Raw genomic sequence first — 26,135 nt, 5'->3', positions numbered from 1 at the left:
CATATCAAATATCGATGGAGTAGTATTTTGGAAACAAAGGTAACATGTTTATTTTCTTCGAGATAGATTTGAGGAGTCTTGTTTAATGAAACCATTTACATTTTATAAAACTAGGTTAGCGTAAAACTTATTTCAGATATCAACTTTAGTATACAACTGTCATATTTATTTATTGATGATTATTTTCGACTGTCACGTTCCTTTAATTAGAGACGTAGATATGTTACCTATGTCTCTGCTTCAATGCAAGTGTTTAGTTTCTCAGGTATTATCATGCCAATTGATACACTAAAACAATTGTGATCGTTTGAGTTAAATTCAGAATAATTAATTATGTTATAAGTATTTATGGTTTAAGCGTTTATTTGTTTACGAGAAGTAATAATGTGTCTTTAAAACCGAGAGAGCAAAATAAATCGAGAACCGGTAAACGCAGAGAAAATAAGATTTGTTCTTGGAACTCTGGGCTGAATGCATGCGTGTAAATTATCGTCCAGATTAGCATTAAGAGACTTCATTTAAACGAAAAAATACCATAAAAGCTTAAAGGGACTGTCCAACAGATTAAAGCGTCGTTCGAAGCGAATCGATATTTTGGGAAACTACGAGGATTACTTATATAGCTAAAAAGTACCGCCGCATTTCACGTGAGCGTGGATGGTCGAGTGGTAAAGTCGGGTTATATTTACTCCAAGCTTCCATTACTCTAGGGGTCAGTGGTTCGAGCCCTGTGGAGGTTAACGCTTTTTCTTCTTTTTTAAACTGTATTCTTTATTTTTTACTGGAGATTTTTAGTTCAAATGTTTAAATTTATAAATATAAAGCATTTAAAGAAGTAAATGACAAGCTTTAATACATGTCAAAATCTGTTGGACGGCCCCTTTAAAGTGTCGTTCCTGTTTAGCCTATGCGGACACTTGCTGATTCTTTATGCACATGTATCAAACCCAGTTTTCATCAAACGAGGTTCATTAAATGGAATCACACTCCTTTATAACCGATGCATTGTTAACAAAATTGTTTCAATTTTGAGTGCAAAACAAGTATTATTCTTGTTTTGGTTTTCCCCATTCCATCTTTCTAACAGGGCACGTTTATCACACACAGAGTCACGTACGCTATTATCTTCACAGAACTTCAGGTGCTGATGCATATCTTGTTACTTAATAATAAGCTTGATTGCGTAACCGTTAGTCTTTGTTTTGTATACAATGGATTTGGAGGTGATGCAGTCCTTTATTAAAAGAAAGGTTGCACTATTCTAGAAAAGGGTGTTCCGAATATGTTCCAACAAACTTTGACCCATTTGTAAGTACACTTGTTGCACGTCGGATTTATTAAATTAGTTATCTACTTGTAAATGTGTAAAACTTATATTACTAGATAAGGTCCTGTGACTTGTGTTTACCAAGAACGAAGAAAGTTTCGAATTGACTGCAGAAACATCTGCACTTGATGCGCTCTGTCAATGGACCGTGTCGATGCGTTTTCATGCATGGTTAATCATGATGATAGGATTCAGCTGTTCAAAGGATCGGCTTTCTTACTTGATTTTCAAGGACGGTCAATGTTTTGGGATATTACTACTTATATTTCTTCTTGTTAAAAATTTGAATATGCATTATCAGTGCACAACATATGACCGCGCTATAAAATCTCATTATATATTTCAAGCATTGCTCCTTTAGTAAACCTTGGCTCAAACGTTTGACTGGAACCAGCATAGCTGGATCAAATCACGGCCGTAATAACCAACCACGTGATGATAGCCGAGCCACGCAGTACAATAATCTTTCGGTTGCTTTTTTTTTTAATTTAAGGCAGACGAACAGTTGGCACTAAAATGTAATCTGCTCATTTACGTTTTAAAAGTTGCACGAAATATTGACCGTTTTGGTATTCTCATGCTTCGAAGTTTTCTGACATAAATACATATGAATAAGTATTTTCATTGCAATCAAAACCCGTTGCGTGCGCAAGGTCGTTTTACGTTGCTCAGCTTTGTGTCGATTTGTGATGCACTTCATAATTGTGAATAGTTTTGCATAACTTTGTCTTTGATTTGTATCTGGTAGCCTTGTATGGGGGTGCACATATTTTGGGTTATTTGCGTTGCTGTGTATTTTTCCCGTTGCGTTGATTACGGCTGTGATTGTTTGTTAAGCGTTGCTGTGTATTTTTCCCGTTGCGTTGATTACGGCTGTGATTGTTTGTTAAGCGTTGCTGTGTATTTTCTTTGCGTAACGATAATCTGGTTGACATGGTTAACGTGAAATTTGTCAATCGTTACTTAGCAATGCGTTAATTTACGTTTTATCGATTGATTTTGCTATGCGTTGTAACTTGTATTGCTTCGCTTAGCGTATATATGTGCTTTACAATATATTGCGTAGTATTTTCTCGTTTTGCGTATAGCTGTACAATACAGTATTTTCCGTAGTATTGTCTCGTTTTGCGTATAAATGCGCTTTACAGTATGTTGAGTAGTATTTCCTCGTTTTGCGTTTAAATGCGCTTTACAGTATATGTTGCGTAGAATTGCCTCGTTTTGCACATAGCTGTGCTGTACAATATGTTGCGTAGTCAATGACGTTGCTATGCGTCCGATGATTTGGATTGCTTTGCAACGTTTGTTATGCGTTGCCTTTATTTTAGATTAATATGGCAGGGCATATTATACAGTGTATGTAAAACATCAACATGGATCACAACAGTAATGTAACTCATTTAAAAGTATCATTTTACAATTATAGAAATATGGATCGACAATCCACCGAGGAAACGGAGCCCGTGAACAAGGCAGATGACGTCACACAAAACGAACATGACGTCACAGACCAACATGATGAAAGTCCCCCTTATCAAAATGTTGCCATGGAATCAAACAAACCCGCCGAACAAATAGAGAGACATGTTTGTATTAAAGCAATTTATTTTCATTTGTATTGAAACTGATAAAACTGCATTAAATTAACGATTCGTGCGATGCTTTCTAGCAAAACACTTTTATTAAGTAATAATACACTTTTAATTGAAGCATCAAAATGGATGCATTTGTTTAACAAAAAATGCTAAAACAGTAAAAGGTCGCCGCGGCGCAGTGTACATGTATATGGTGTCCGCCTAGCGACCGGGAGATCACGGATAAAGTCACAACTGTGGGAGCTTTCTTTAGATCTGCCCCAGAAACACCAAGTACTGGTTATAGGAAATAGACTCGAGAGATTTTCAAATAAGCCTTTTACTTTGTATGCAATCGAAGTAAAATAAATAGGTTTAAAACAACACAGTAAATGTATATTGTGTTATTTTTAAAGGAAACATTGTATAAAAGTCAGTTTAATTAAGACATTTAAAATAAAAACATCTCTGCGAAATGATACTGTTCGAAGGCTTACTCCTATTATCGTAGGACAGTTGTATTAACCACTTTGGCAGTTTGGGCAAATATTTGAAATGTGAAATACGTGTATAGATAAAAATATTAAGCACGTTATGAAAGTCATGAAATACGTGTATAAACATACTAAGAACGTCATAATAAGTCAAAAAGTAATTATCTAATTGAGCTGCGTTCTGGAAAAAAACTGGGCATAATACAAGTGGGTAAAGTGTCTTTCCAGATTAGCCTGTGCAGTCCGCACAGGAACAACAATTACTGCCTTAACTAGATTTTCTCCAAGAAGAGACTTCCTTAAAACGAAAAATTCCACAAAAGCAGAAAAATGTCATAGATAAGCGTGTGTGGACTCCGCAGGCTAACCTGCGACCACACTTGACGCACATGCACTAAGCCCCGTTTTCGTAGAACGAGGCATAAACAAAATCAATTTTAGGAGATTAAACTTGACATGGGCATGCGCAATGACCGGGCATTGGCTGACCCCCTGGCCAGACTGGAGCCCCTTCTGACCCTTCTACACAGGGCGTCGCCGCTGCAGCTGCTCATCTACATCCGGTTGACATCGGAACACTTCTGTCAGAGGCAGTCAAAACTAGGGTTTGTCGTTCTGGTCACGTTGCTTTGTGGATACGTAGTGTACCTGGGATTCGCATTCAGGTTTGTTGTTCGACCCCCTGTTGTTTGTCCCCGTGCTGTTCGTGACCCTTGCTGTTCGTTCTCCTTGTGGTTCATCCCCGAGTTGTTCGCCCCCCCCCTGTTGTTCATTCCCCTTGTTGTTTGTGACCATTGTTGTCCGACCCCTCTTTTGTTTGTCCCACTGTTGATCGTCCCCCGTTGGTTTGCCCCCCCCCTGTTGTTATTACCCGGTGTTTATATTCCCCAAGTTGTTCGTCCCCGGTGTTTTAAGTAATCTTGTTGTTCGTCCCCTTGTTGTTCGTCCCCCTGTTGTTCGTCCCCCTGTTGTTTATCCCCGTTTTTTTTGGTCCCACTGTTGCTCGTCTCCGGTGTTTGTAGTCCACATACTGTTCGCCATTTGTTGTTCGCGCCCCACTTTTGTTGTTAGTCCACCTGTGTTCATCCCCGTGCTTTTCGACACCTTGTCTTTCTACCTCCTTGTCCCCCCTTGTTATTCGTCCCCTTGTTCACCCCCCTGTTGTTCGTCCTCCCTGTTGTTCGTCCCCCTGTTGTTCGACCCCCTGGTGTTCCCTCCGCTGTTGTTCGTTCTTCCTTTTGTTCGTCTCATTGTTGTTCATCCCCCTGTTGTTCGTTCCCTGTTGTTCGCCCAAGCTATTGTTCGCCCCTTCTTGTTCCTCCCCTGTTGTTCATCCCCATGCTGTTCGTCTTCATGTTGTTCACACCCTTTTGTTCGTCCATTGTCTTTCTATCCCCTTGTTCCCCCTTGTTGTTCGTTCCCTTGTTGTTTGTCTCCTTGTTGTTCGCCCCACTGTTATTCGCCCACTGTATTACTCAAGCATATTTACCGGTATATCTTTACGCTTAACATGTTATTCCATGACTTCCATGAATTACAGTTTCGCTTTTTGCTTCCATCATTTACAGTTTCGCTGTTTATATTACTTAGCGACAAAGAACAGGTCATATCGGTACTTAAAAAACTTAAGTTTTGTTTAGCGATCTTTTGATTAATGCTTTGATTCCATTTAACACGGGTTATTAAACTTTAAATCTGTTTTTTCAGAGCGGCTGGGATATTGTTACTCTATATGGACATTGTAGCGCCGTTAAATGTCGCATCGCCGTTATATGTCGCAGGCTACGAGATTTGTCGCAACGTTGACGATAAATGTCGCAAGGAACGATAAATGTCGCCAATCCTACTGACGATATATGTCGCAACTTTAACGATAAATGTCGCAAAAAAATCAACTGCCGATATATGTCGCAACATTAACGATAAATGTCGCACACCTTTGTTAGTCATGTTAAATACGAAAACTTGAAGTAAAATGACTAAAACTTTAAGGTTAGATTTAGATTATCCGACGAGGTTCTTTGAGCCGACTTCCACCAGAATGGTCAGTTTTTATTTAGTATTGTCCGAAATGGTCAATTGTGGTCAGTATTTTCCATAATTGTCAGTTGCGGTCAGTATTGTCCGAATTGGTCAGTTGTGGTCAATATTGACCCAATCAATTCTTATTATTCTTGGCTCGAGTAGCCAGTTGTTGATTTCCCTGTGCTAAATGGACTGCTGTTATCAAGATTGGCCAAATGTTGTAAGATGTGATAAAACTGTAACGGGTTCATTCCCAGACTAATTTTTGGCATAACGCGAGTGATTTAGTTTCTTAACTATAGTGTTTACGTTTTTTATAATGCAGAACTGTTTGATAATATTAAGAACATGATATTGAAGCGATAGATGCGGAATGTTATGTCCGTAACATTTGAAACATAACCTTGTTAAAAAAACAACTTTTAAATTTAAAAAAAGAAGATGTTGCAATCAATATGCCGTCATGTCGCTGATCACGAATTCGTTGGAATTTTTAAGATATCTAAAGCCGTTCAAAATTTATCAGTTAAAAAAAAATACATATGTATCATATAATAAAAAAAAATTAATTTTCTTTTTTTTTTTTAATAAAACATAAACAGTTTATAGTGTTGTTTAAAAGTTAAAAAAAAATGAAAAAAAAGAAAAAAAGGTATAATCAATAAATATTTTGCATTAAGCACCCTTTTCATATAACTACGTCAAAAAACGAAATACATGTACGCTAGCTCGCTCGCTCGTTCGCTCCATCGAAATCAAACAATAAGATAGTGAAATCTATACGAATTTGTCTCGCTTCTCGCTGAATCCGAATCCGGTGTTATTTTTCCGATATATTGATCCGTTAAAGAATCATTGATTTTAAATTGTAAAATTCGATAAAAAATGCAGCACAGTTTTAACAGAAGCTCAAAATCCAGCATATACCTTAAATTCCAGTGAAATAAAACAATAAGAAAGTCCAATCTATCCGAATCCGGTAATACTTTTGCGACCCCTTCAAGAATTATACTGCACGTGGCTATCAGCACCGGGTTCGGTAGACAAGATTCAGGTTATATTAGTCTATGACTGTTTTGTCCCTAATTTCCTACATGTATATTTATACTGATTACCTATTTACTGTGGTTGAAGTTAGTCGAGATATGTATAGATAGTTTGAGTTTTATTTAGTAAGTAATTGAAGAACGAGTGGCACGGGCACGCGGTTTATTATCACGCTTTGCGGGGGACACGTTTTGTCCATATACGTATTTCTGATATGCCGATGGGTTTAAGGGAGGTAATTTATTCAAGTAAACGCGGGATTTTTTTTAGAATGCCTTTTTATATCGCTTTTCCCTTGATTAAATACGGATATACTACTAATTTTAAAGTGTGTTCCACCAGGAAAAGTTTCGGAGAAAGATATATTGAGGTTTTGATCGTTCGTAGGATGCGAGTTTTCTTATATATTTTCCATTACAGGGGAGGTAATTATAAAACGTTGAAGGCTTCAAATTAGTCTAAATTTATATATATTAATAGATCTTTTGCAAGATTAAGTCATGAGTTATCAGTAGTATGTAATCTAAGAGATATTAGAGATATTGGTTCGGATATATGGGAGCCATATAATAAATCAGAAATTTGGAAATGTATATACAATGATACTAATCCCTACCCATATTACTAATTGTCGCTCATTTTCATAACAGAGCGTCTCTCTTTTCCCCATATTAATTTTTACATTAATTGATTGATCATTAGCTGTTCACAGTGTTATCCTCATTATTTATAAATCTTATAGTATTTTCTGTATTTTGTCGATGTAAATTATCATCTAATTTAACACTGTCATACTCGCGTAAAGTGTCGCGCCAGATTAGCATAGGCAATCCGCACAGGGGTCGACACTTTTCGCTTTTATAGTTTTGTTGTTGTTTAAATACGTAAATCTAGTCCAGCCGAAAAGTGTCGTCTCCGATCAGCATACGTTAATATGAGATAAGACACTTGAGGCACTTGCTTTAAGGCCCGTCTTGCTCAATATATATATATATATATATATATATATATATATATATATATATATATATATATATATATATATATATATATATATATATATATATATATATATATATGTATATCCAGAAAGTGTCGTCCCCGATCAGAATACGTTAATATAAGATAAGACACTTTAGGCCATGCTTTAAGGCCTGTCTTCTCAGACCAAGGCTAAATCATTTTCTTTGGTGGTCATGCCACTCGTGAAACTATCTTTGGTGGTCATGCCACTCGTGAAACTATCTTTGGTGGTCACGCCACTCGTGAAACTATATTTGGTGGTCATGCCACTCGTGAAACTATCTTTGGTGGTCATGCCACTCGTGAAACTATGTATGGTGTTCATGCCACTCGTGAAACTATTTTTGGTGGTCATGCCACTCGTGAAACTATCTTTGTTGGTCATGCCACTCGTGAAACTATATTTTTATATTTTTATAACCACTCGTGATATAAAATTCGACATACATATGTACACTGAATGATCGTGACATAAAAAACTACTTTGTATTGTTTAATTTTAGTTTGTGGACGGTAAATTTGAACTATTTATTTGAGCAGGGTCGTGCCTATGAAACTAAGTGCAATATGTGTAAAGCATACGACGTACCTTAAGGAGTTTTAACATCCAAGAATATGATATAAACAATTTAAAAATTTCAAATCACACGCTTGTTCCAAAGAACAATAGAACATTTGCATCAGTTTTGCTCATCGTTGGAGATTGGATTGAAGCTACCCGCCATACGTCCCGAGCCTCGAACATCTCATTAAGCTAGTTAGATATTCCTTTATTTATTAAACTAATAACTTCAAAACAAAACCTGTATGTGCGTGTCTATTTGTTGCAACAACTTCAAAGCAGTGTTTTACGATCATGAGAAATAATATCCTATGGAAGGAGTAGTTGTTTTATAGCGCATCTTTAATAGTATTGTGAAAGTTTCATTGCATTTGGTATTTGTTTGTTTAAATGTTTATACCGTTTTAGAGTAGTCAAGTTGACCATTAAAATACTTATACAATATTATGCTTGCATGGTATTCTAAAAAACTTGTATTAGTCGAGTTCGTTGTGTACTGTCTAATAAAGTTAAGTATTGTTTTCACGGAATTACTGTAAGCGCCACGCTTTAGCTTGCATGTATCGACACGAAATAATGTAATACATGTAGTTACCAGAGGTCCCGGTGTGATCCTGGATCGATGATTCTATCCAAGAATATTCGCCTTCTATCGCTGATTCAAAGATGGCAAAGCTGTCAGTCTCCAGCAGAAATACCGAGGCATTCACATGTTGTTCTGACTGACCTTATATAACCAAACTTGTCGAAACGGTCTTAAACCCAAAGCAAAAACTTACGGCCCCTCGCTTTTCCGATTTCCGACCAATTTAAAACAAGGATTTTGTAATTTTTCACTACAGCTTAACGTTTTTGGTCGAAAATGAATAAATATGACCGCTTCGGGCGATCTTCACCGCAGCTGACAATAATGGACAATACTGACCACTTCGGACAATACTAACTAAAAACTGACCATTCTGGTGGAAGTCGGCCCAAATAAACCTCGTCGGTTAATCTAGATCTAACCTGAAAGTTTTAGTCATTTTTACTTCAAGTTTTCGTATTTAACATGACTTACAAAGGTGTGCGACATTTATCGTTAATGTTGCGACATATATCGGCAGTTGAAATTTTTGCGACATTTATCGTTAAAGTTGCGACATATATCGTCAGTAGGATTTGCGACATTTATCGTTCCTTGCGACATTTATCGTCAACGTTGCGACAAATCTCGTAGCCTGCGACATATAACGGCGATGCGACATTTAACGGCGCTACAGAAATCAAAAGTAAAACATTTTTGTAAGAAACGATTCGTCTGAATTTATATAATTCCTCAGAAATGCTCCGCAGCCGGTTCAACTCAAATTACTTTAATTCATTAAATAATGGATATGTACAAGTATTCGTACCCCTCTGGTGTTTTAGTTATCGTTTTGGTGACGAGGGTTCCATTCGTCTGCTCGTCATCACTTTGCTCGTGCTTGTGGGGGTAACATACCACTATATGAAGAAGCTACACGGGGTCTTCCTCTACACCAAGTATCTGCGACCGTGCAGCCATGTATTGCGACCGTACCGTGGGCTGCTCAAACTGTACGTAGTAGCTTTGTTTGATATTAGCCGCGCTCTGGGAAAACCAGGTTTAATGCGTGGGCGTAGAGTGTCGTCCAAGATTAGCCTGTGCAGACCGCACCGGCTAATCAGCGAAGATTGTTTCCGCTGTTATGGTATTTTTCATTAAAATGTGGTCTCTTTTTAGCTAAGATCCAGTTTAGGCGATAAGTGTCGTCCATGATTAGCGTGTGCGGACTTGCACTGGCTTACACAGGCTTGCACAGGCTGATCTGGGAAGAGACTTTACGCACAGGCTGATCTGGGAAGAGACTTTACGCACCTGCATTAAACCCCGTTTTCTCAGAGCAAAACTCATGTGGATTAACATAAGGAAAACATTAAGCGTTTTTCAAAACCATCAGTGCAAAACATTATGTAAGACTACTGAACATTTTAATTAAATAATGTACAATTAGAAACAAAGAGACAAAAACTATAGCCAGTTTACAATGGTATGATTGTGAAGTAATTTAGATAAAATAGGTTTTGAAATGTTGATTCATCATGTACGCCCTTGCACGCATAGAGAACAACAAATATACAGATGATATACACCTAACGCATCAGTAAACAAACACATGCGCATACAGCGAAAGTATTTAACCCTTTCGGTGCGGGAACCGAGTTTTAAAGGCCTTTGCAAACAGTTTGGATCCAGATGAGACGCCACAGAACGTGGCGTCTCATCAGGATCCAAACTGTTTGCTATTCTGATAGTATTCTTTGAAAAAAAAAATAGAAGAAAATGCTTATTTTAGAAATTCAGCAGACGACATTTTAGCAGACGACAAATTTCCCAGCATGCAAAGGGTTAAAGCAGCTAAAACACATCGGCCTTAAGAACATCCGCATACAGACTGTGTACATGTATTAATCACAAGTGCACGAATACTTTAAACCAATTTAAGCGCATCGACATAATGTATACCCACAACAGGAATGTTTTGTTAAAGGGGCCTTTTCACAGATTTTTGCTTGTTTTGAAGTGTGTAATTAAATGCTTTATATTGATAATTGTAAACATTGGAAATAAAAAGCTCCATTTAAAAGTCGAAAATAAAATTTAAAAAAAAAAGAAAAAAGTAACCCTCAACTGGGCTCGAACCACTTACCCCTGAAGTCATGGAGTAAAAGCATGCACCATTTAGACCACTCGGCCATCCGCTCTCACGCGCTGTGAATGTTTTTTTTATACTTTATAAGCAATCCTCGTAGTTTCACAAAATATAAAGACGACAACAGAACTCTCCAAATTATTCAATCGTTTCGCGTTGCAACACTTTATAACTTTCAGGTTTTTAAATCGTCAAAAGATGCATATAATGGATATTTTAGAGCATGGTAAATATTCAGTATTACTGTATCCTCACAAATATCATAACTAAAAACAAAAATTTGCGAATCTGAAACAACTTTTTTTTTTAATTTTGTCAATTTAACAAAATGTGCAAGGGCCACTTAACCCTTTGCATGCTGGGAAATTTGTCGTCTGCTAAAATGTCGTCTGCTGAATTTCTAAAATTAGCATTTTCTTCGATTTTTTTCAAAGAATATTATCAGAATAGCAAACAGTTTGGATCCTGATGAGACGCCACGTTCTGTGGCGTCTCATCTGGATCCAAACTGTTTGCAAAGGCCTTAAAAATTCGGTTCCCGCATTGTAAGGGTTAAAATACAAAACACAACTACATTCAGCAGGTCTGAAACATCACGAGTAAAGTAATAACTTCTTTCGTTTCAGGTTGATCACGGTGGCGGTCACGTGCTCGGTGCTGCTATTTATAGCCATCGACACGTGTACCAGGCGGCCGGCGTCCCTCGTGAGTCTGCTCGGGATCCTCGTGTTCACCCTCGCCATGTTCTTTTTCTCTACCGACCCCAGGCAGGTATGCTACCATGGTTACCATATTGATTGTGGCGTTACGAGTACGAGGAAAGTATCTTTCAAAAAAAAGAGGAAACCATTGATTGTGATTAAATTAAGTCTTATGTATAGAGTAACTTATTAACGCATTTTCATTTTTCGAAAACCCATTAGAAGCTCAAATATGATCAGTCGGAAAGAATGGTAGAAACCAAATTAAATGGTTTTTATTCGAATACGTACAATCTTAATTACACGAAGGAAGTACTTTACACACGACTTTATGTCGGTCAATAGCGATACATCGCTAATGTTATACTTGTTATGTACAAACCGACTTGAAATAAAATTTGTATTTGATTTTTGTATTTGTACACACTTAACTCATTTATGCCTAGTGTCTAGAAAAAAGGCCTTGGCAAACAGCTTAGACCCAGATGAGACGTCGCATGATGCGGCGTCTCATCAGGGTCTGCGCTGTTTGCTTAAATGAATTTCATTAAGAAATATTCTAAAGATAGAAATAAATATACTAGACATCCCTAATTTTGGAAATAAATTGATCCTGTTTAGAAGGACGGGAGAGTCAACTAGGCATAAATGGGTAAATACGTGTCTCACTCCCAGGTCACGTGGCGCCCGGTACTGTGGGGCCTCCTTCTGCAGCTGGTGTTCGGACTACTGGTGCTGAGGACCCACTGGGGCTGCCTGGCCTTCCAGTGGCTGGGCGCGCGGGTCTCGGACTATCTCGCGTACACACACGTGGGCACGCAGTTCGTATTTGGGCCGGGAATCACCGATATATTCGCCTTCTCGGTGAGCTGTTTTTCGCGATATGTACCTATTCATTTAAGCTCGATTGTATCGGAAGCCTAAATCTTTTTTAAAACGCTCTCGCGTCCATATCGTGGGTTGAATTTGTACTTGGTGTCTTTGAGGAGATCTTAAAGGGACCTTTTCACGTTTTGGTTAGATTGGCATAATTGAAAAAAAACACATTTATTCAGATATGACCATTTTCGTTGTAGTTATGATATTTGCAAGGAAACAGTAATACTGAACATTTATTATACTCTAACATATCCCTTATATGCAAACATTTGACGATTTAAAAACATGAACAGTATAAAGCGTTTCAAACGCGAAGCGATTGAAAAATTTGGAGAGTTATATAGGTATCGTTATATTGTGTATTTTGTGACATTACGGGGATTGCTTATATAAAGAATAGCATACACAGCATTATACAAGCACAGATAGCCGGTGGTTTAAGTGCTAGACTTTTTCTCCAAAGGTAAGAGATTCGAGTCCAGTTGAGGATGACTTTTTTCTTTTAAATTTATTCTTGTTTTTTTTACCGGAGCTATTTTGTTCTATTGTTTACATTTATTAATTTAAAGCATTTAATTAAAAACTTCAATACGGGCCAAAATCGGTGAAAGGTCTCTTAAAGAACGCTCCAACAGTGGGGATCGAACCCGTGAGCTCTCGGTCGCTAGGCGGACACCATATCCACTACGCCATGGCGACCTGGTGAGCTGTGATTGTTGATATGTAGGATGGAGCCAAACATTTGTGTCTTGTATTTCTTTACTGATCTACCGGCATAGAATAGACTGATCCCGGAATTCGCATGAGATTAGAAAGATAAAAACACTTATCCCTCGGTACAAGCAATGATAGCTTGATTTAAATAATAACGGTAGATACGGTGTGTGATTTTGAAAGATTATTAAAGGGTCATCTATATTTGTACCAGCAGATTAGTTTTTTTTCTCCAAAACGTTGCTTTTCCTGGATTCACGTGTAACTAATACCCACAACACAGTGCTGTTTTATGATTGACTCTTTGATAAAATTGTCAATGGAAACGCCTTCTATAAACTAAGGTGTTGTGTGACGTAATTCAATGATAAGGTATGATTATTCAACAAACATAAAAAACAATATTTTCTTGATTTGGAAGCCTATTTTTTAACGCAGATATATTCGTCCATCTAATACGCTCTCAGTAATGGCCTCAAATACATCGATATATGTGTCTTGTTCTGAGAAAACTGGGCTTAATGCTTGTGCGTAAAGTGCCGTCCCAGATTAGCCTGTGCAGTCCGCACAGGCTAATCAGGGACGACACTTTCCGCTTTTATGGTATTTTGAGTTTGAAGGAAGTCCCTTCTAACCGAAAATCAAGTTTAAGCGGAAAGTGTCGTCCCTGATTAGCCTGTGCGAACTGCACAGGCTAATCTGGGACGGCACTTTACGCACATGAATTATGCCCAGTTTTGTCAGAACATGACTCATATTTTGCACGATAAAGGAGTGATCCTCGTTCTGGTTAAACTAGCCTTATTGCATGTGCGTGAAGTATCGCACATGCTTATCAGGGACGACACTGTCCGCATACACTTGATTTTTGATAAGAAGATGCTTCCCTTACCGAAAAATTCCATAAAAGCGGAAAGTGTCGTCCCTAATATAGGACAACACTCTACGCATATGCATTAAAGGGATCTTTTCACGGTTTGGTAAATTGACAAAATTGAAAAAAGTTGTTTCAGATTCGCAAATTTTCGTTTAAGTTATGATATTTGCTAGGAAACAGTTTTACTGAACATTTACCATAGTCTAATATAGCCATTATATGTATGTTTTGACGATTTGAAAACCTAAAAATTATAAAGCGTTGCAACGCGAAACGATTGACTAATTTGGAGAGTTCTGTTGTTGTCGTTTAAATTTACGAAACTACGAAGATTGCTTATATAACGTATAAAATACTCAAACTGCGTCTTGGCAGAATAGCCGAGAGGGCTAATGCGTTTTTACTTCAGACTTACTCTAGGACTCCGGGGGTCACTGGTTCGAGCCCTGGTACCGGCTACTTTTTTTTCCTTTTTTTAATTTTATTCTTGATTTTTTACTAGAGCTTTTAAGATCCAATGTTAACATTTATCAATATAAAGCATTTAATGACAAACTTCAAAATATGCCTAAATCTGTGAAAAGGCCCCTTAAAGCCCCGTTTTCCCAGAGCGAGGCTCAAGTATTGTTCAAGCCTACCCGCCATTTATCGGCTCTTTTCGTTTTCCTTTCGACCTCATTACACATGACGCAGGTTCTGTCGGTGTTGGTGTTCACTAGCGCCACGGTCAGCATCCTCTATTACCTCGGGGTCCTCCAGGCGCTCACAGAGAAGACAGCGTTCATCCTGACCCTCAGTCTCGGCACGGGTGCCGTGGAGTCTCTGCACGCGGCGTTCAACAGCTTCCTTGGCTGGGTAGGTACACACCGCCATGGGCGTCTTCAACTAGCTTAATCCCTTGCAATATGTGTCATTGTTGTAAAAAACAAAACATTATATAAAAATAATAATAATTATAAACATGAAATTATATCTGATTGCCAGGCGGAGACCATACCGCTCATCCGTCCGCACATGCCGGATATGACGTTATCTGAGCTGCACACTGTCATGACGAACGGGTTCGCCACCGCCGCCGGAAGTACACTCGCTATCTACACCATGTTCGGGGTAACACGAGCACCATTTGTTAGATAATGAGCTTTAAAGACATGGTTTATGGTTGTTCTCGAAATTTTTCTAAAGTTGCAATTTAACGGATAACTGACAACTGTTTAACGTTGCTACGCTTAGAACTGTTTCTTTAAGCGTGTTTTTTTTTTTTTTTTTTTTTTTTTTTTGGGGGGGGGGGGGTTACAGCGAAATTAGTCTAAATCTGGAAAAACGCGGCTTAATGTAAGTGCGCAAAGAATCACCCAGATTAACCCCAGAGATGTGCGCACAAGCTAATCAGGGACGATAATTTCCGCTTTCATGGACTTTTTTTTAAAGAATTGTCGAATTCGAAAATTCAGTCTAGGCTGAAAGTGTCGTTCCTTCTTGGCCAGTGCTTACTGCACAGGCTTATCTGGGTTGACACTGTACGCACATGCATTAAGCCCCGTTTTCACAGAGCGAGGCTCATATATGTTATTTGTTTATAGCAATCCAATAGAGCTTAACGGGAGAACGAGTTTTATCACGCGCATGTTTTTTTTTAAAGTTAAATACTTACTTTTATAAACCAATAAAAACAAATCAATGGTAGTGGGGTATTTTAGTAACATGTTTATAAAAAATAGTTCTTAAAAACTTGGTAAATGTTCTATTTATACTAGCGGATTGATATTTAAAAAAGAAAAGAAAAAGAATGCTAAATCTACCGGTAGGTCACGCGCAAAGTAGGATTACCGTAAGTGATGTTCACACATGTTTGATGCCACATATCGCTTGTTATCAGACCGGAACGTTCATGCTAGGCTTGATTCTAACTGAACATGCACCATATCCCGTACATGTGGCCATCTGCAATGCGCATGTCTGCATATGTTACATGTAATTATTTGAAACTTGATCTGATAAGAGATGTGCTTTATCTCTGTGTGCAAACATGATCAGTGTTCTTTGCTAATCTTAAGCAAAATAAATACCTGTATTAGTTTATAATATATATTTGTATGCATTTCATAAACATAATTTATTTGTGCTAAGAAGTTAAATCGGGATGGAAACATATATCAGCCTGGTTTTAGGAAAACTGGATGAAATACATGTGCGTTAAGTGTCGTCCCAATCAGCACAGGCCAATCTGGGACGACACGTTCCGGTTGTATGCTAATGTTTGTTTAAAGGAAGTCACTTCTTAACGAAATTTAAGTTGATGCGGAGTGTCGTCCTTGCAACGGCACATGCAAATCTGGGATGACACGTTAAACACATGCATTAAGCCCGGGTTTCCCAGAACGAGAATCATAATCCGTATAACTGTCTCGATACTTTCTCGAAGGCACACAACAAATCTCACCAGAATAATAATACATTGATTATTTTGTTTTCGATGTAAAATGCGACAATCTCACAAAGCGCGACAATGCAAACTGTTCAACTCGCGCTAAGGTGCAACTTGGATTTGTCTCTCTTTCCAATAATACTTAACGTGATAATTATGTTCATGAAAATACACACGCGCAACAATATTCTCTATTTGTGTGTAAATATACGCATATCAGCATCGTTCTGGGAAAACTGGGCTTAATGAATATTCGTAAAGTATGGTCCCGGATGAGCCTGTGAAGTCCGCACAGGCTAATAAGCGACCACACTTTCCGCCTACATTATATTTACGTTTTGAAGAGACCTACTGTAAACGAAAAAATCCAGAAATGCGGAAATTGTCGTCCATGATTAGCCTGTGCAGTCTGGGTCGACACTTTACACATTTTATGCATTTAGCCAAGTTTTTTTTTCAGAACGAGGCTTTTGTCATATTAAGTAGGGGTAACCGTGTGCACTTACATTTGTAATCTTCACAACTGATTAATTTCGCTTTGCCGACAGGTCCCTGCCAACCACTTATTAGCGGCGTCGGTGATGTCGGCGCCGGCAGCTCTCGCCATGTCCAAGCTATTCTACCCGGAGACACGCGAGATTCGCCGTAGAAAGGCAGTCCCGCCAATTATTCCACGGTACTGTTTATTAGTATTATTACAGAGGTACATCGTATTTGCTCTAGTTTGATGTTTGTAACTTTTTTTTTTAATAAATATGTGCAAAACGGATGAAAACGACATATCCTACATCAAACGAACCACCTTTCAAACATTTTAATAGTTTTATAGCATTCTGTAAATCATCCGGAATAATAAATAACATGTGCTTAATAATTTAAGTGGTTTCTACATACGGACCAAATCGGGAGCTAAACTAGTGCCGAACAACGACTGAGTTGGAATACACAGACAAAGGTTATTTGCCTAAATTGAAATATACAAAAAAATCCTACAAACTCAAGGTCTCATAACTCAGGCCAGCTGTACGCATGCGCACCCATCTCGGTGACGTCACAAACTACTCATCGCATGACTCTATCCACACAGGCAGAGCACGGGAATCCTGGACGCGGCGTCCCTGGGAGCGGTTAGCGCCATCTCCCTGGTGACGCACATCCTGGTCAGCATGATCGCCTTCTACTCCCTGATCGCCTTCCTAAACGCCACACTGGGCTGGCTGGGCGACCGCGTGGGCCTCACACCTCCGCATCACCCCGCCCTCTCATTCGAGGTACGTACTAGTAAACACAACAGTTCTCTACCCAGTACCGCCCGGCCTCTCCTTTGAGGTGCGTACTCGTACACATAACAGGTCTATACCCAGTACCGCCCGGCCTCTCATTCGAGGTACGTACGAGTACATGTAGAAGTTCTCTACGCAGTACCCCCTCCCCACCCCCTCTCCGTCGAAGTAGGCAAACAAGTACGTGTATCAGTTCTTCAAAAAGCAAACTATTGAAGTATCACAGAGTAATGGCTATATACTTTGTACCAACCCGCTCTCACATTTGTTGAATAAAACACGTACGTGTAATGGGCATTTAACCCCTAACTCGTATTCGATGTATGAATACGCGAACGTTTACTGGTTTCGTATCGAGCGTCAACCCACACTCTTCGGTTATGCATGAATTATATCACATAATATAACATTTGTTCATGTTAAAGAGTTGCGGTGATGAAAATGTTCTTAACTGATATACCGGTACACGTGTGTCTAATCAGCTACAGTGCATAATATCTTCCTACAGCACGCAATGTATTTACGTCTTTCATTTGTATCAATATTCGCGATTTCTCTGAAGTTGTATCTCAGTATTTTAGCCTTGTCCTGGGACACGCGGAGATTACTGCATGTTAGTTAATTGTCGTACCAGATGAACATGTGCAGTCTTTCCGCATTGTATGGTATTATTCGTTTAAAGGAAGTCTTATTTTAGCGAAAATCAAATTTTAGCGAAAAGTGTAATCCAAAATAAGCCTGTGCGTAATGCACAGGCTTAACTGGGACGACATTTTACACACACGCATTAATCACAGTTTTCTCAGAACGATTCTCATTAAGTTTCCGAAGTTTGGCGAAATATTTCTTATCGTCAATAAAGATACCGTGTTATCTTTCCAGCTGATATGTTCCTTCTTGTTCTGGCCCGTGGCGTTCTTAATGGGCGTGGCGCCAGCTGACTGCTTAATCGTGGCCCGCATGATCGGGATGAAGACGTTCTTGAACGAGTTCGTCGCATACCAAGACCTCGGAAAACTCCGGCAAAACCGTCTCGACCTAGCCCAGACCGTCTCGGATAGCACCAACCTGACCTGGGTGTGGGACGGCACGGATATTGTAATTTACAGCAAAAACGTTACCCTTGTTGGCGGGGGTCATATCGGTGAGTCCGCACAGTATAAAATTGTGAGACATGGTACACGATATTTGTGTTTAAGTAATATTTATCAAGTGTAATACATACTTGTATGTATGTTTCCCGCTCCTATTTGAATTACATTCAACAGTTGTAAAGCAAACCATGTACGTACTAGACTACACTTGAGCCATGTTTCCATCTTTTATTGTTGGTTGTCTATATGAATGTTTTTACAAGACATTTCATTCACGCCTTTCAAATGGCTATACATATTGTGAATCAAATCGTCTTGTTATAAAGTAATTTCGGCTTCGGACTGTTTGAACTGAACTATTTGTAATATTGTTTCTTGTTGTTGTTGTTGTATTCATGTCTCCTCTTTCCGGTTCCCGGCAGCCTCACTCTGAGATGGTCGCCACATACGCGCTCTGTGGTTTCGCAAACGTGGCGGCGCTCGTCGTCATGATCGGAGCGTTGGCGTACGCGGCGCCCAACCGGAAGCAGGACATCCTCCACGTGTCCATACGGGCGCTTATTTCCGGTAGCGTGGCGTGCTTCATGACAGCTTGCATAGCGGGTAAGTTTAGACGTTTATACCTTAAACGACCATCATATTAATCGCAATCGTTTTGTTAGTCATCATCATCATCATCATCATCATCATCATCATCATCATCATCATCATCATCATCATCATCATCATCATCATCATCAATATAATCATCAATATCATCATCATCATCATCATCATCATCATCATCATCATCATCATCATCATCATCATCTTATTATTATTATTATTATAATAATAATAATAATTATTATTATTATTATTACTATTACTATTATTATTATTATTATTATTATTATTATTATCTTTTTGTTTTATAGTAATAAAAAGTTATTGAAACTTGCGAAATTGTAATAATTTATTTGCAGGTCTCTTGGGAGACGAGTAACGGCACGATGAGAAACCTTTTCTCACTAGACCAAATCCATACTGTCAGTGTTGTTGTTACGTACGTCAAAACGCATACTTAACTCGTTATGGCTATTGAATCACAACTGGGGGCGACTTAAATAAACATTGTTAAAACGCCCTTTGTTCTCAGGGACATACATCAAGCCTATTTATAAGTCATTATCCATCATACCAGTTATCATCGGAACTTAGTTTATGTCCCATGTATCATAGTAAACCACGTCATGAAGTCAAATTTTTAAGTGATAATGACGTTATGAAGTCCCATGTACTAATGGTGACGTCATCAAGTCCCGTGTAATACAACGATAGTAACATGGCCGTGATAATGACGTCGCGAAACTCAAATATGACAGTGATATTTTACGTTCTGATAAGGACGTCTTGTCGTGGACGTGATAATGACGTCACGGAGCCTTATGTATCAAAGTGATAATGGCGTCATGAAGTCATTCACACGAATGTTTAATTCAATATTAATTTTTGTCATTTTCACAACTTGCGTATATATAATATAAAATGTATTTGTAAATGGTCTAAATATATTAAATTTAAAGTGACGCTAGGAAGTCCCGTGTGTAACAGTTATATTGACGTCATGATGTTCGTGTATGACAGTGATAGTGACGTCATGATATTTGATGTATCAAATTGATAGAGGCATCATGAAGTCCTTTTAAGGAATATTTCAGTCAATTATTATCATAGTCATTTTTTTCCACAACTTTGCATGTACTTGTAATGATTATAAATATTTATATGTAGACATTTTGGGCTAAGGTTTCTATGTTTTCAAGGATTTAATATTAATGTGAGTAATCCCCGAATTTTCATGTCAAACAGTTGACATTATTAAATACGGCGCAATTGTGCAACATGAATTCAGAAAACTTTCAGTACCAGTAAAAACCGGCACTGCCTCAAATATGGGTTTGAAATACATGTGTTTGTACTTAATGTATTGTATACATGTACTTTTGTATTTGTGATCAAAACGTATTTGCAGTGGATTTGTATATTGCACTTCGTATGTACAGTAAACTGTATGAACGTGGTATGGTGCATCTTTTTTATCGTTGGAGTAATCCATACTCGCCATTTGGTTGACTTATTTTAACTATTTTTCCGTAACAAATAAGATTTTGCACGCATATATTTAGGTGGGATCGAAAATCATTTTCAGTAATCAAAATACACATTACATTTTAAATGAGTGGACCGAATAACAAAACTTAAGAAAAGTAAAATCTCACGTCTTAAAACGATTCTGGAGTTCTTAACCAAATGAAAGCAGAGTTCTAGGAACATTTTTAAATATTCAAAGAGAACAATAATGTTGTTTTTTTTGTTGCTATCACGATGTCTGTGCACGTTGTTTATCATTGAAGTTCTACATCTGTATTTACGGTGGAACATTTGGCTAAGTCTCTGTTCGTAATGTTAACAGGAAAATAATGCTAATTGGTGCATATTTAAACTAACTTGTAAACTACAAATAAAACATAAAACACTTGCTTGACTAAGCCGAGGGTACTATCTATTCAAGATCACAATGACGTTTAAACGTCCTTTTGACGTTTTTTCTGAATCTTCCAATGGCGATTTTTCACGTGATGTGAAATTTTAAGGTTAACACTGATTTGTATTCTGCAAACTCGTAGCGCATGCCGACTGTGAAATAAGCAGTTGCACTGTTTCTGCAAAACATCGTGTTGTAAACATTAGATTAACATTAAATTGTTTATCTTATCACAAGTCTCTGTGTCGGCCACATTAGATCAATCGAGTTGTCGATCCATGCTGTCACATACAATCTCTTCCATCACAAGACAATCCTACAAGATTTAGTAGGATTTTTTGTTGTTGAAGTACTATGTTATGAAAAGGAGCATCATTTCTTTTATATTTTGAAAATATTGTATAAGTTTAGGTTCCTAATAAAAGCACATACATTAAAAATAAAAAAGTAAAAATAACAACGGGAAAATTATTGTACCACGTGGCTCAACTATCATCACATGGTTGGTTATGAAGGCAGGGATTTGTTCCAGCTATGACGATTCCATTCAGATTTCTGCGCGGAGGTTTACATAAGAAATCACGGTCTCCTTCAATGGAGGTGTATTTAGTAGTGTAAGGTATAAGTAATAAATAAGCTTTATAGTAACGGCTGTTCAGTCGGCACATGTTAATCAAGGACGACACTTTCCGCTTAAACTGGATATTCGCTTAGAAGAGACTTCATTAAAACCAACATGATTGTAAAAATTGAATATTTGTGTGTATTGATGTGTTTTATCATGCAAAACAATCAATTTTACATGGTCATTTCCGTGCCAGTTTGAACAATTCTGGGATGTGAACTTAGATCAATATTAATTATCATACTTCAATTAACTACAAGGGCAATCTGGTGCCAAACTGTGATCAATTCATTGATTTATTCATCACAATTCATTGATAATAAAAACCGAAATAACGCTTCTTTTTCCTTTCAACGTTTGGATCCAAAACAATAAAATATTGATTATCGATATCGTAGCTTTTATCAGTTCCCATAATACAGAAACGAAGATGCCCGGAAATATCCAGTTCTTTGTGACAGGTGACTTGCGACTCGATGCGGGTTTTTAGTACTCTTTACAAATGAAACATGCACTAAAGTGAAAACTTCGTCAACAAACTGGCTATTTAAATCCAATAAATTATGCTTATAAATAGGCACACTATTTTATATCGGGGCAGTAGAAATACATACTGTTATTTGTATGGAAATAACAAGACTTAAAACGTTTGTGAATACGTACCCATGACTATTAATTTGTCGACTGCACAATTCAATCATCATATCAAAACGGTTCCGTCTATTTTTCACGTGGAACGTATGAATACATGTATATAATATGAGCCGCCTTGTGGGAAAACGGGGCTTAATGCATGCGGAAAGTGTCGTCCCTGATTATTCTTTGAAGTCCCCAATGACTTATTTGGGACGACACTTACCGTTTCAATTGAATTCTTCGTTTATAGAAAGTCATTTCTAAACAAAAATCCAGAAAAGTCGGAAAGTGTCGTCCGTGATTTGACTTGAGGACACTTCACGCACCAATCTGAACGCTTCGGACAGTGGGCTACACCACACAAGACGATCGCCGTTATGGCGGAATTATCCGAGGGTTCCCGATTGTTCACGCACATGCATTAAACCGCGTTTTGCCAGAACGTGGCTAAACCAATTTATAAAAAAGTTTTAATGATTCATCGTAATGCCAGTTCCTTTTTACTTTTCTTCTGACCTGTTTATAAACAAATAGTAAACAAACAAGTAAATAAACAAGTTTTTAAGCATAAGGTATAAGTGAAAGTATCACTGATAAAAAAACCTCTGTCGAATTGGAACTCCGGAAATAAAATGCGTTTCGTTAAATTATGAATTCAAACCATAATTGGAATTGATTCACCAGTTCCGTTGCTTCTTTGTTTGCCACTTAATAAAAATGCTACATGAATAACCCATTTCGCGTTTTAGCGATCAATACAAAACTATTCAGAAATTCAGATTGAATAATGTGGCGTTTTAACAAAAGTCTATTGTGTTCTTCACAGACCTTGGTGTTTGAGAAAACCGTATTCATTATGTTAAGATAGAAAATGTTGCTGTTGGCGAAGAACAAGGGGGTTTAATGCATGTGCGAAAAGTGTCGTTCCAGATTAGCCTGTGCAGTCCGCAAAAGCTAATCAGGCACGACATTTTCCTCCCTTATGATATTTTCTGTTAAAAGGAAGTCTCTTCTTAGCGAAAATACAGTTAAGGCAGAATGTATCGTCCCTGATAAGCCTGTGCGGACTGCACAGGCTAATGTGGGAAGACACTTTACGCACTTGTAGTAAACCCCGTTTTTACATAGCTAGGCTCATATTGAGTTTCCGTCGATATCATATGGGCATCTAATCTATTTTTGACTTTTATACAACTTTCATTTAAGTTGTATTTAACCGTTTTTAAGGATAGCTATTTTGAACACGGCTTATTATGTTTCTTATCTGGTATATCTACGGAATCCGGATAGGGCCAAGTTGAGTATCGCGTGTCGACCTTCGAGGTCGACACACGACATTCAAGCGACATTCTTTCGACGCACGATACGACGCGCGACAATCATGCGACAATCAAGATTTGAGTGTCGCATATCGCGCTGGGTTTTAGAAAAAAAATATCGCAGAAAATCTTAACTGTCGACTGAATTGTATCGAGCGTCGAGAGAACGTCGCTTGAATGTCGTGTGTCGACCTTCGAGCGCGACAATCGACATTCTCTCGACGCACGATACGACGCGCGACATTCGATATGATACATCGCGAAAATGTCGCCTGTCGACACACGACATTCTCTCGACGCACGACTTTCTCTCGACGCACGATATGACACTCGCGCGATATATCGAGCAAATATCGCGCAAGTGTCGCATGTCGACCGGTGTGGGAGTAATTTTTTCATCTGCAAGCAAGGTGATATAGTAACTTTGTCAGTTTAAATAAAAATAGCGGCATCTAGTAGCAGCAATAACAGCAGCAGCAACAGTAGCAGCAGCAGCAGTAGCAGCAGTAGCAGCAGCAGCAGCAGTAGCAGCAGCAGTAGCAGCAGTAGCAGAAGTAGCAACAGCAGTAGCAGCAGTAGCAGCAGGAGCAGCAGCTGCAGCAGTAGTAGCAGTAGCAGCAGTAGCAGCAGTAGCAGCAGTAGCAGTAGTAGCAGTAGTAACAGTATTAGTAGTTGTCGTAGTAGTAGTAGTAGCTGCAGTAGAAGCAGTAGCAGCAGCATCAGTAGCAGCAGCAGCAGCAGTAGCAGCAGCAGCAGTAGCAGCAGTAGAAGCTGTAGTAGAAGTAGCAGCAGTAGCAGGAGTAACAGCAATAGCAGCAGTAGCAGGAGTAGCAGCAGTAGCAGTAGTAGCAGAAGTAGCAGTAGTAGTAGTAGTAGTAGTAGCAGCAGCAGTAGTAGTAGTAGTAGTAGTAGTAGTAGTAGTAGTAGTAGAAGTAGTAGTAGTACTAGTAGTAGTAGTAGTAGTAGTAGTAGTAGTAGTAGTAGTAGTAGTAGTAGTAGTAGTAGTAGTAGTAGTAGCGGTATTGGTAGTGAGACTGGTAGTAGTGGTAGTGGTAGTGGGACTGGTGGTAGTGGTAGTAGTAGTTCTAGTAGTAGCAGAATCAGGAGTAGTACTAGTAGCAGTAACAGTGTAGTAGCAGTTGCAGCACCACCAACAGTCGCAGTAGTTGTAGTTGTTGTAGAAGTAGTAGTAGCTGCAGTAGTAGCAGAAGTAGCAGCAGCAGCAGAAGCAGTAGCAGCAGTAGCGGCAGTAGCAGCAGCAGTAGCAGTATTAGTAGTTGTTGTAGTAGTAGTAGTAGCTGCAGTAGAAGCTGAAGCAGCAGTAGCAGCAGCATCAACAGCAGAAGCAGCAGTAGCAGCATTAGCAGCAGCAGCAGTAGCAACAGCAGCAGTAGCAGCAGCAGCAGATGTAGCAGTAGCAGCTGTAGCAGGAGTAACAGCAGTAGCAGCAGTAGCAGCAGTAGCAGGAGTAGCAGTAGTAGCAGTAGTAGCAGTAGTAGCAGAGCAGAAGTAGCAACAGTAGTAGTGGTAGTAGCAGTAGTAGTAGTTGTTGTAGCAGTATTAGTAATAGTAGGTAGCAGAAGTAGTAGTAGTAGTAGTAGTAGTAGTAGTAGTAGTAGTAGTAGTAGTGATAGTAGAAGCGGTAGTGGTAGTGAGACTGGTAGTAGTGGTAGTGGTAGTGGGACTTGTAGTAGTGGTAGTAGTATTTGTAGTAGTAGTAGTACTAGAAGTAATAGTAATAGTAGCAGCAGCAGTAGCAGCAGTATCAGCAGTAGCAGCAGCAGTAGCAGTAGCAGCAGTAGCAAAAGTAGAAGCAGTAGCAGCAGTAGCAGCAGTAGCAGCAGTAGCAGCAGTAGCAGTAGTAGCAGTGGTAGCAGCAGCAGCAGAAATAGGAGTAATAGCAGTAGTAGGAGCAGAAGCAGGAGTAGCAGCAGTAGCAGTAGTAGCAGTAGTAGCAGTAGACGCAGCAGAAGTAGTAGTAGTAGCAGTAGTAGTAGTAGTAGTAGTAGTAGTAGTAGTAGTAGTAGTAGTAGTAGTAGTAGTAGTAGTAGTAGTAGTAGTAGTAGAAGCGGCAGTAGTAGTAGTAGTAGCAGTAGTGATGGTAGTAGCGGGTTATTGCACTGAGTTATCACAGCTTATGCAATCCTGACGGTTACACATATTCGCTAAAGAATTCCTCATATGGTTTTTCGAGCAAAAAACTTCCAAAACTGTTACACGGGAATAAATAACAAAAGAAATACAAGTCCGAAATTACAATAAGTATGTTTCCAATGTTATTGTCTT

The 26,135-nt window shown here is 38.6% G+C and overlaps 1 protein-coding gene across 1 annotated transcript; it reads left to right on the top strand.

Annotated features, from left to right (window-relative positions):
• Positions 1 to 20,805, top strand: LOC127851601 (solute carrier family 28 member 3-like). The gene is made up of 14 exons (XM_052385433.1): positions 1 to 39; positions 2,754 to 2,913; positions 3,837 to 4,060; positions 9,463 to 9,630; positions 11,393 to 11,537; positions 12,143 to 12,331; positions 14,631 to 14,792; positions 14,922 to 15,047; positions 16,914 to 17,041; positions 17,453 to 17,636; positions 18,531 to 18,783; positions 19,069 to 19,076; positions 19,165 to 19,345; positions 19,708 to 20,805. Exons 2-14 carry the CDS (start codon positions 2,758 to 2,760, stop codon positions 19,725 to 19,727), a joined length of 1,944 nt encoding a protein of 647 aa, XP_052241393.1. The 5' UTR covers positions 1 to 39; positions 2,754 to 2,757; the 3' UTR covers positions 19,728 to 20,805.
• Positions 20,806 to 26,135: the final 5,330 nt, after the last annotated feature.

The sequence above is a fragment of the Dreissena polymorpha genome, chromosome 11 (assembly GCF_020536995.1).
Source record: "Dreissena polymorpha isolate Duluth1 chromosome 11, UMN_Dpol_1.0, whole genome shotgun sequence".
NCBI lineage: Eukaryota > Metazoa > Mollusca > Bivalvia > Myida > Dreissenidae > Dreissena > Dreissena polymorpha.
This window is presented reverse-complemented; position numbering and strand designations above follow the sequence as displayed.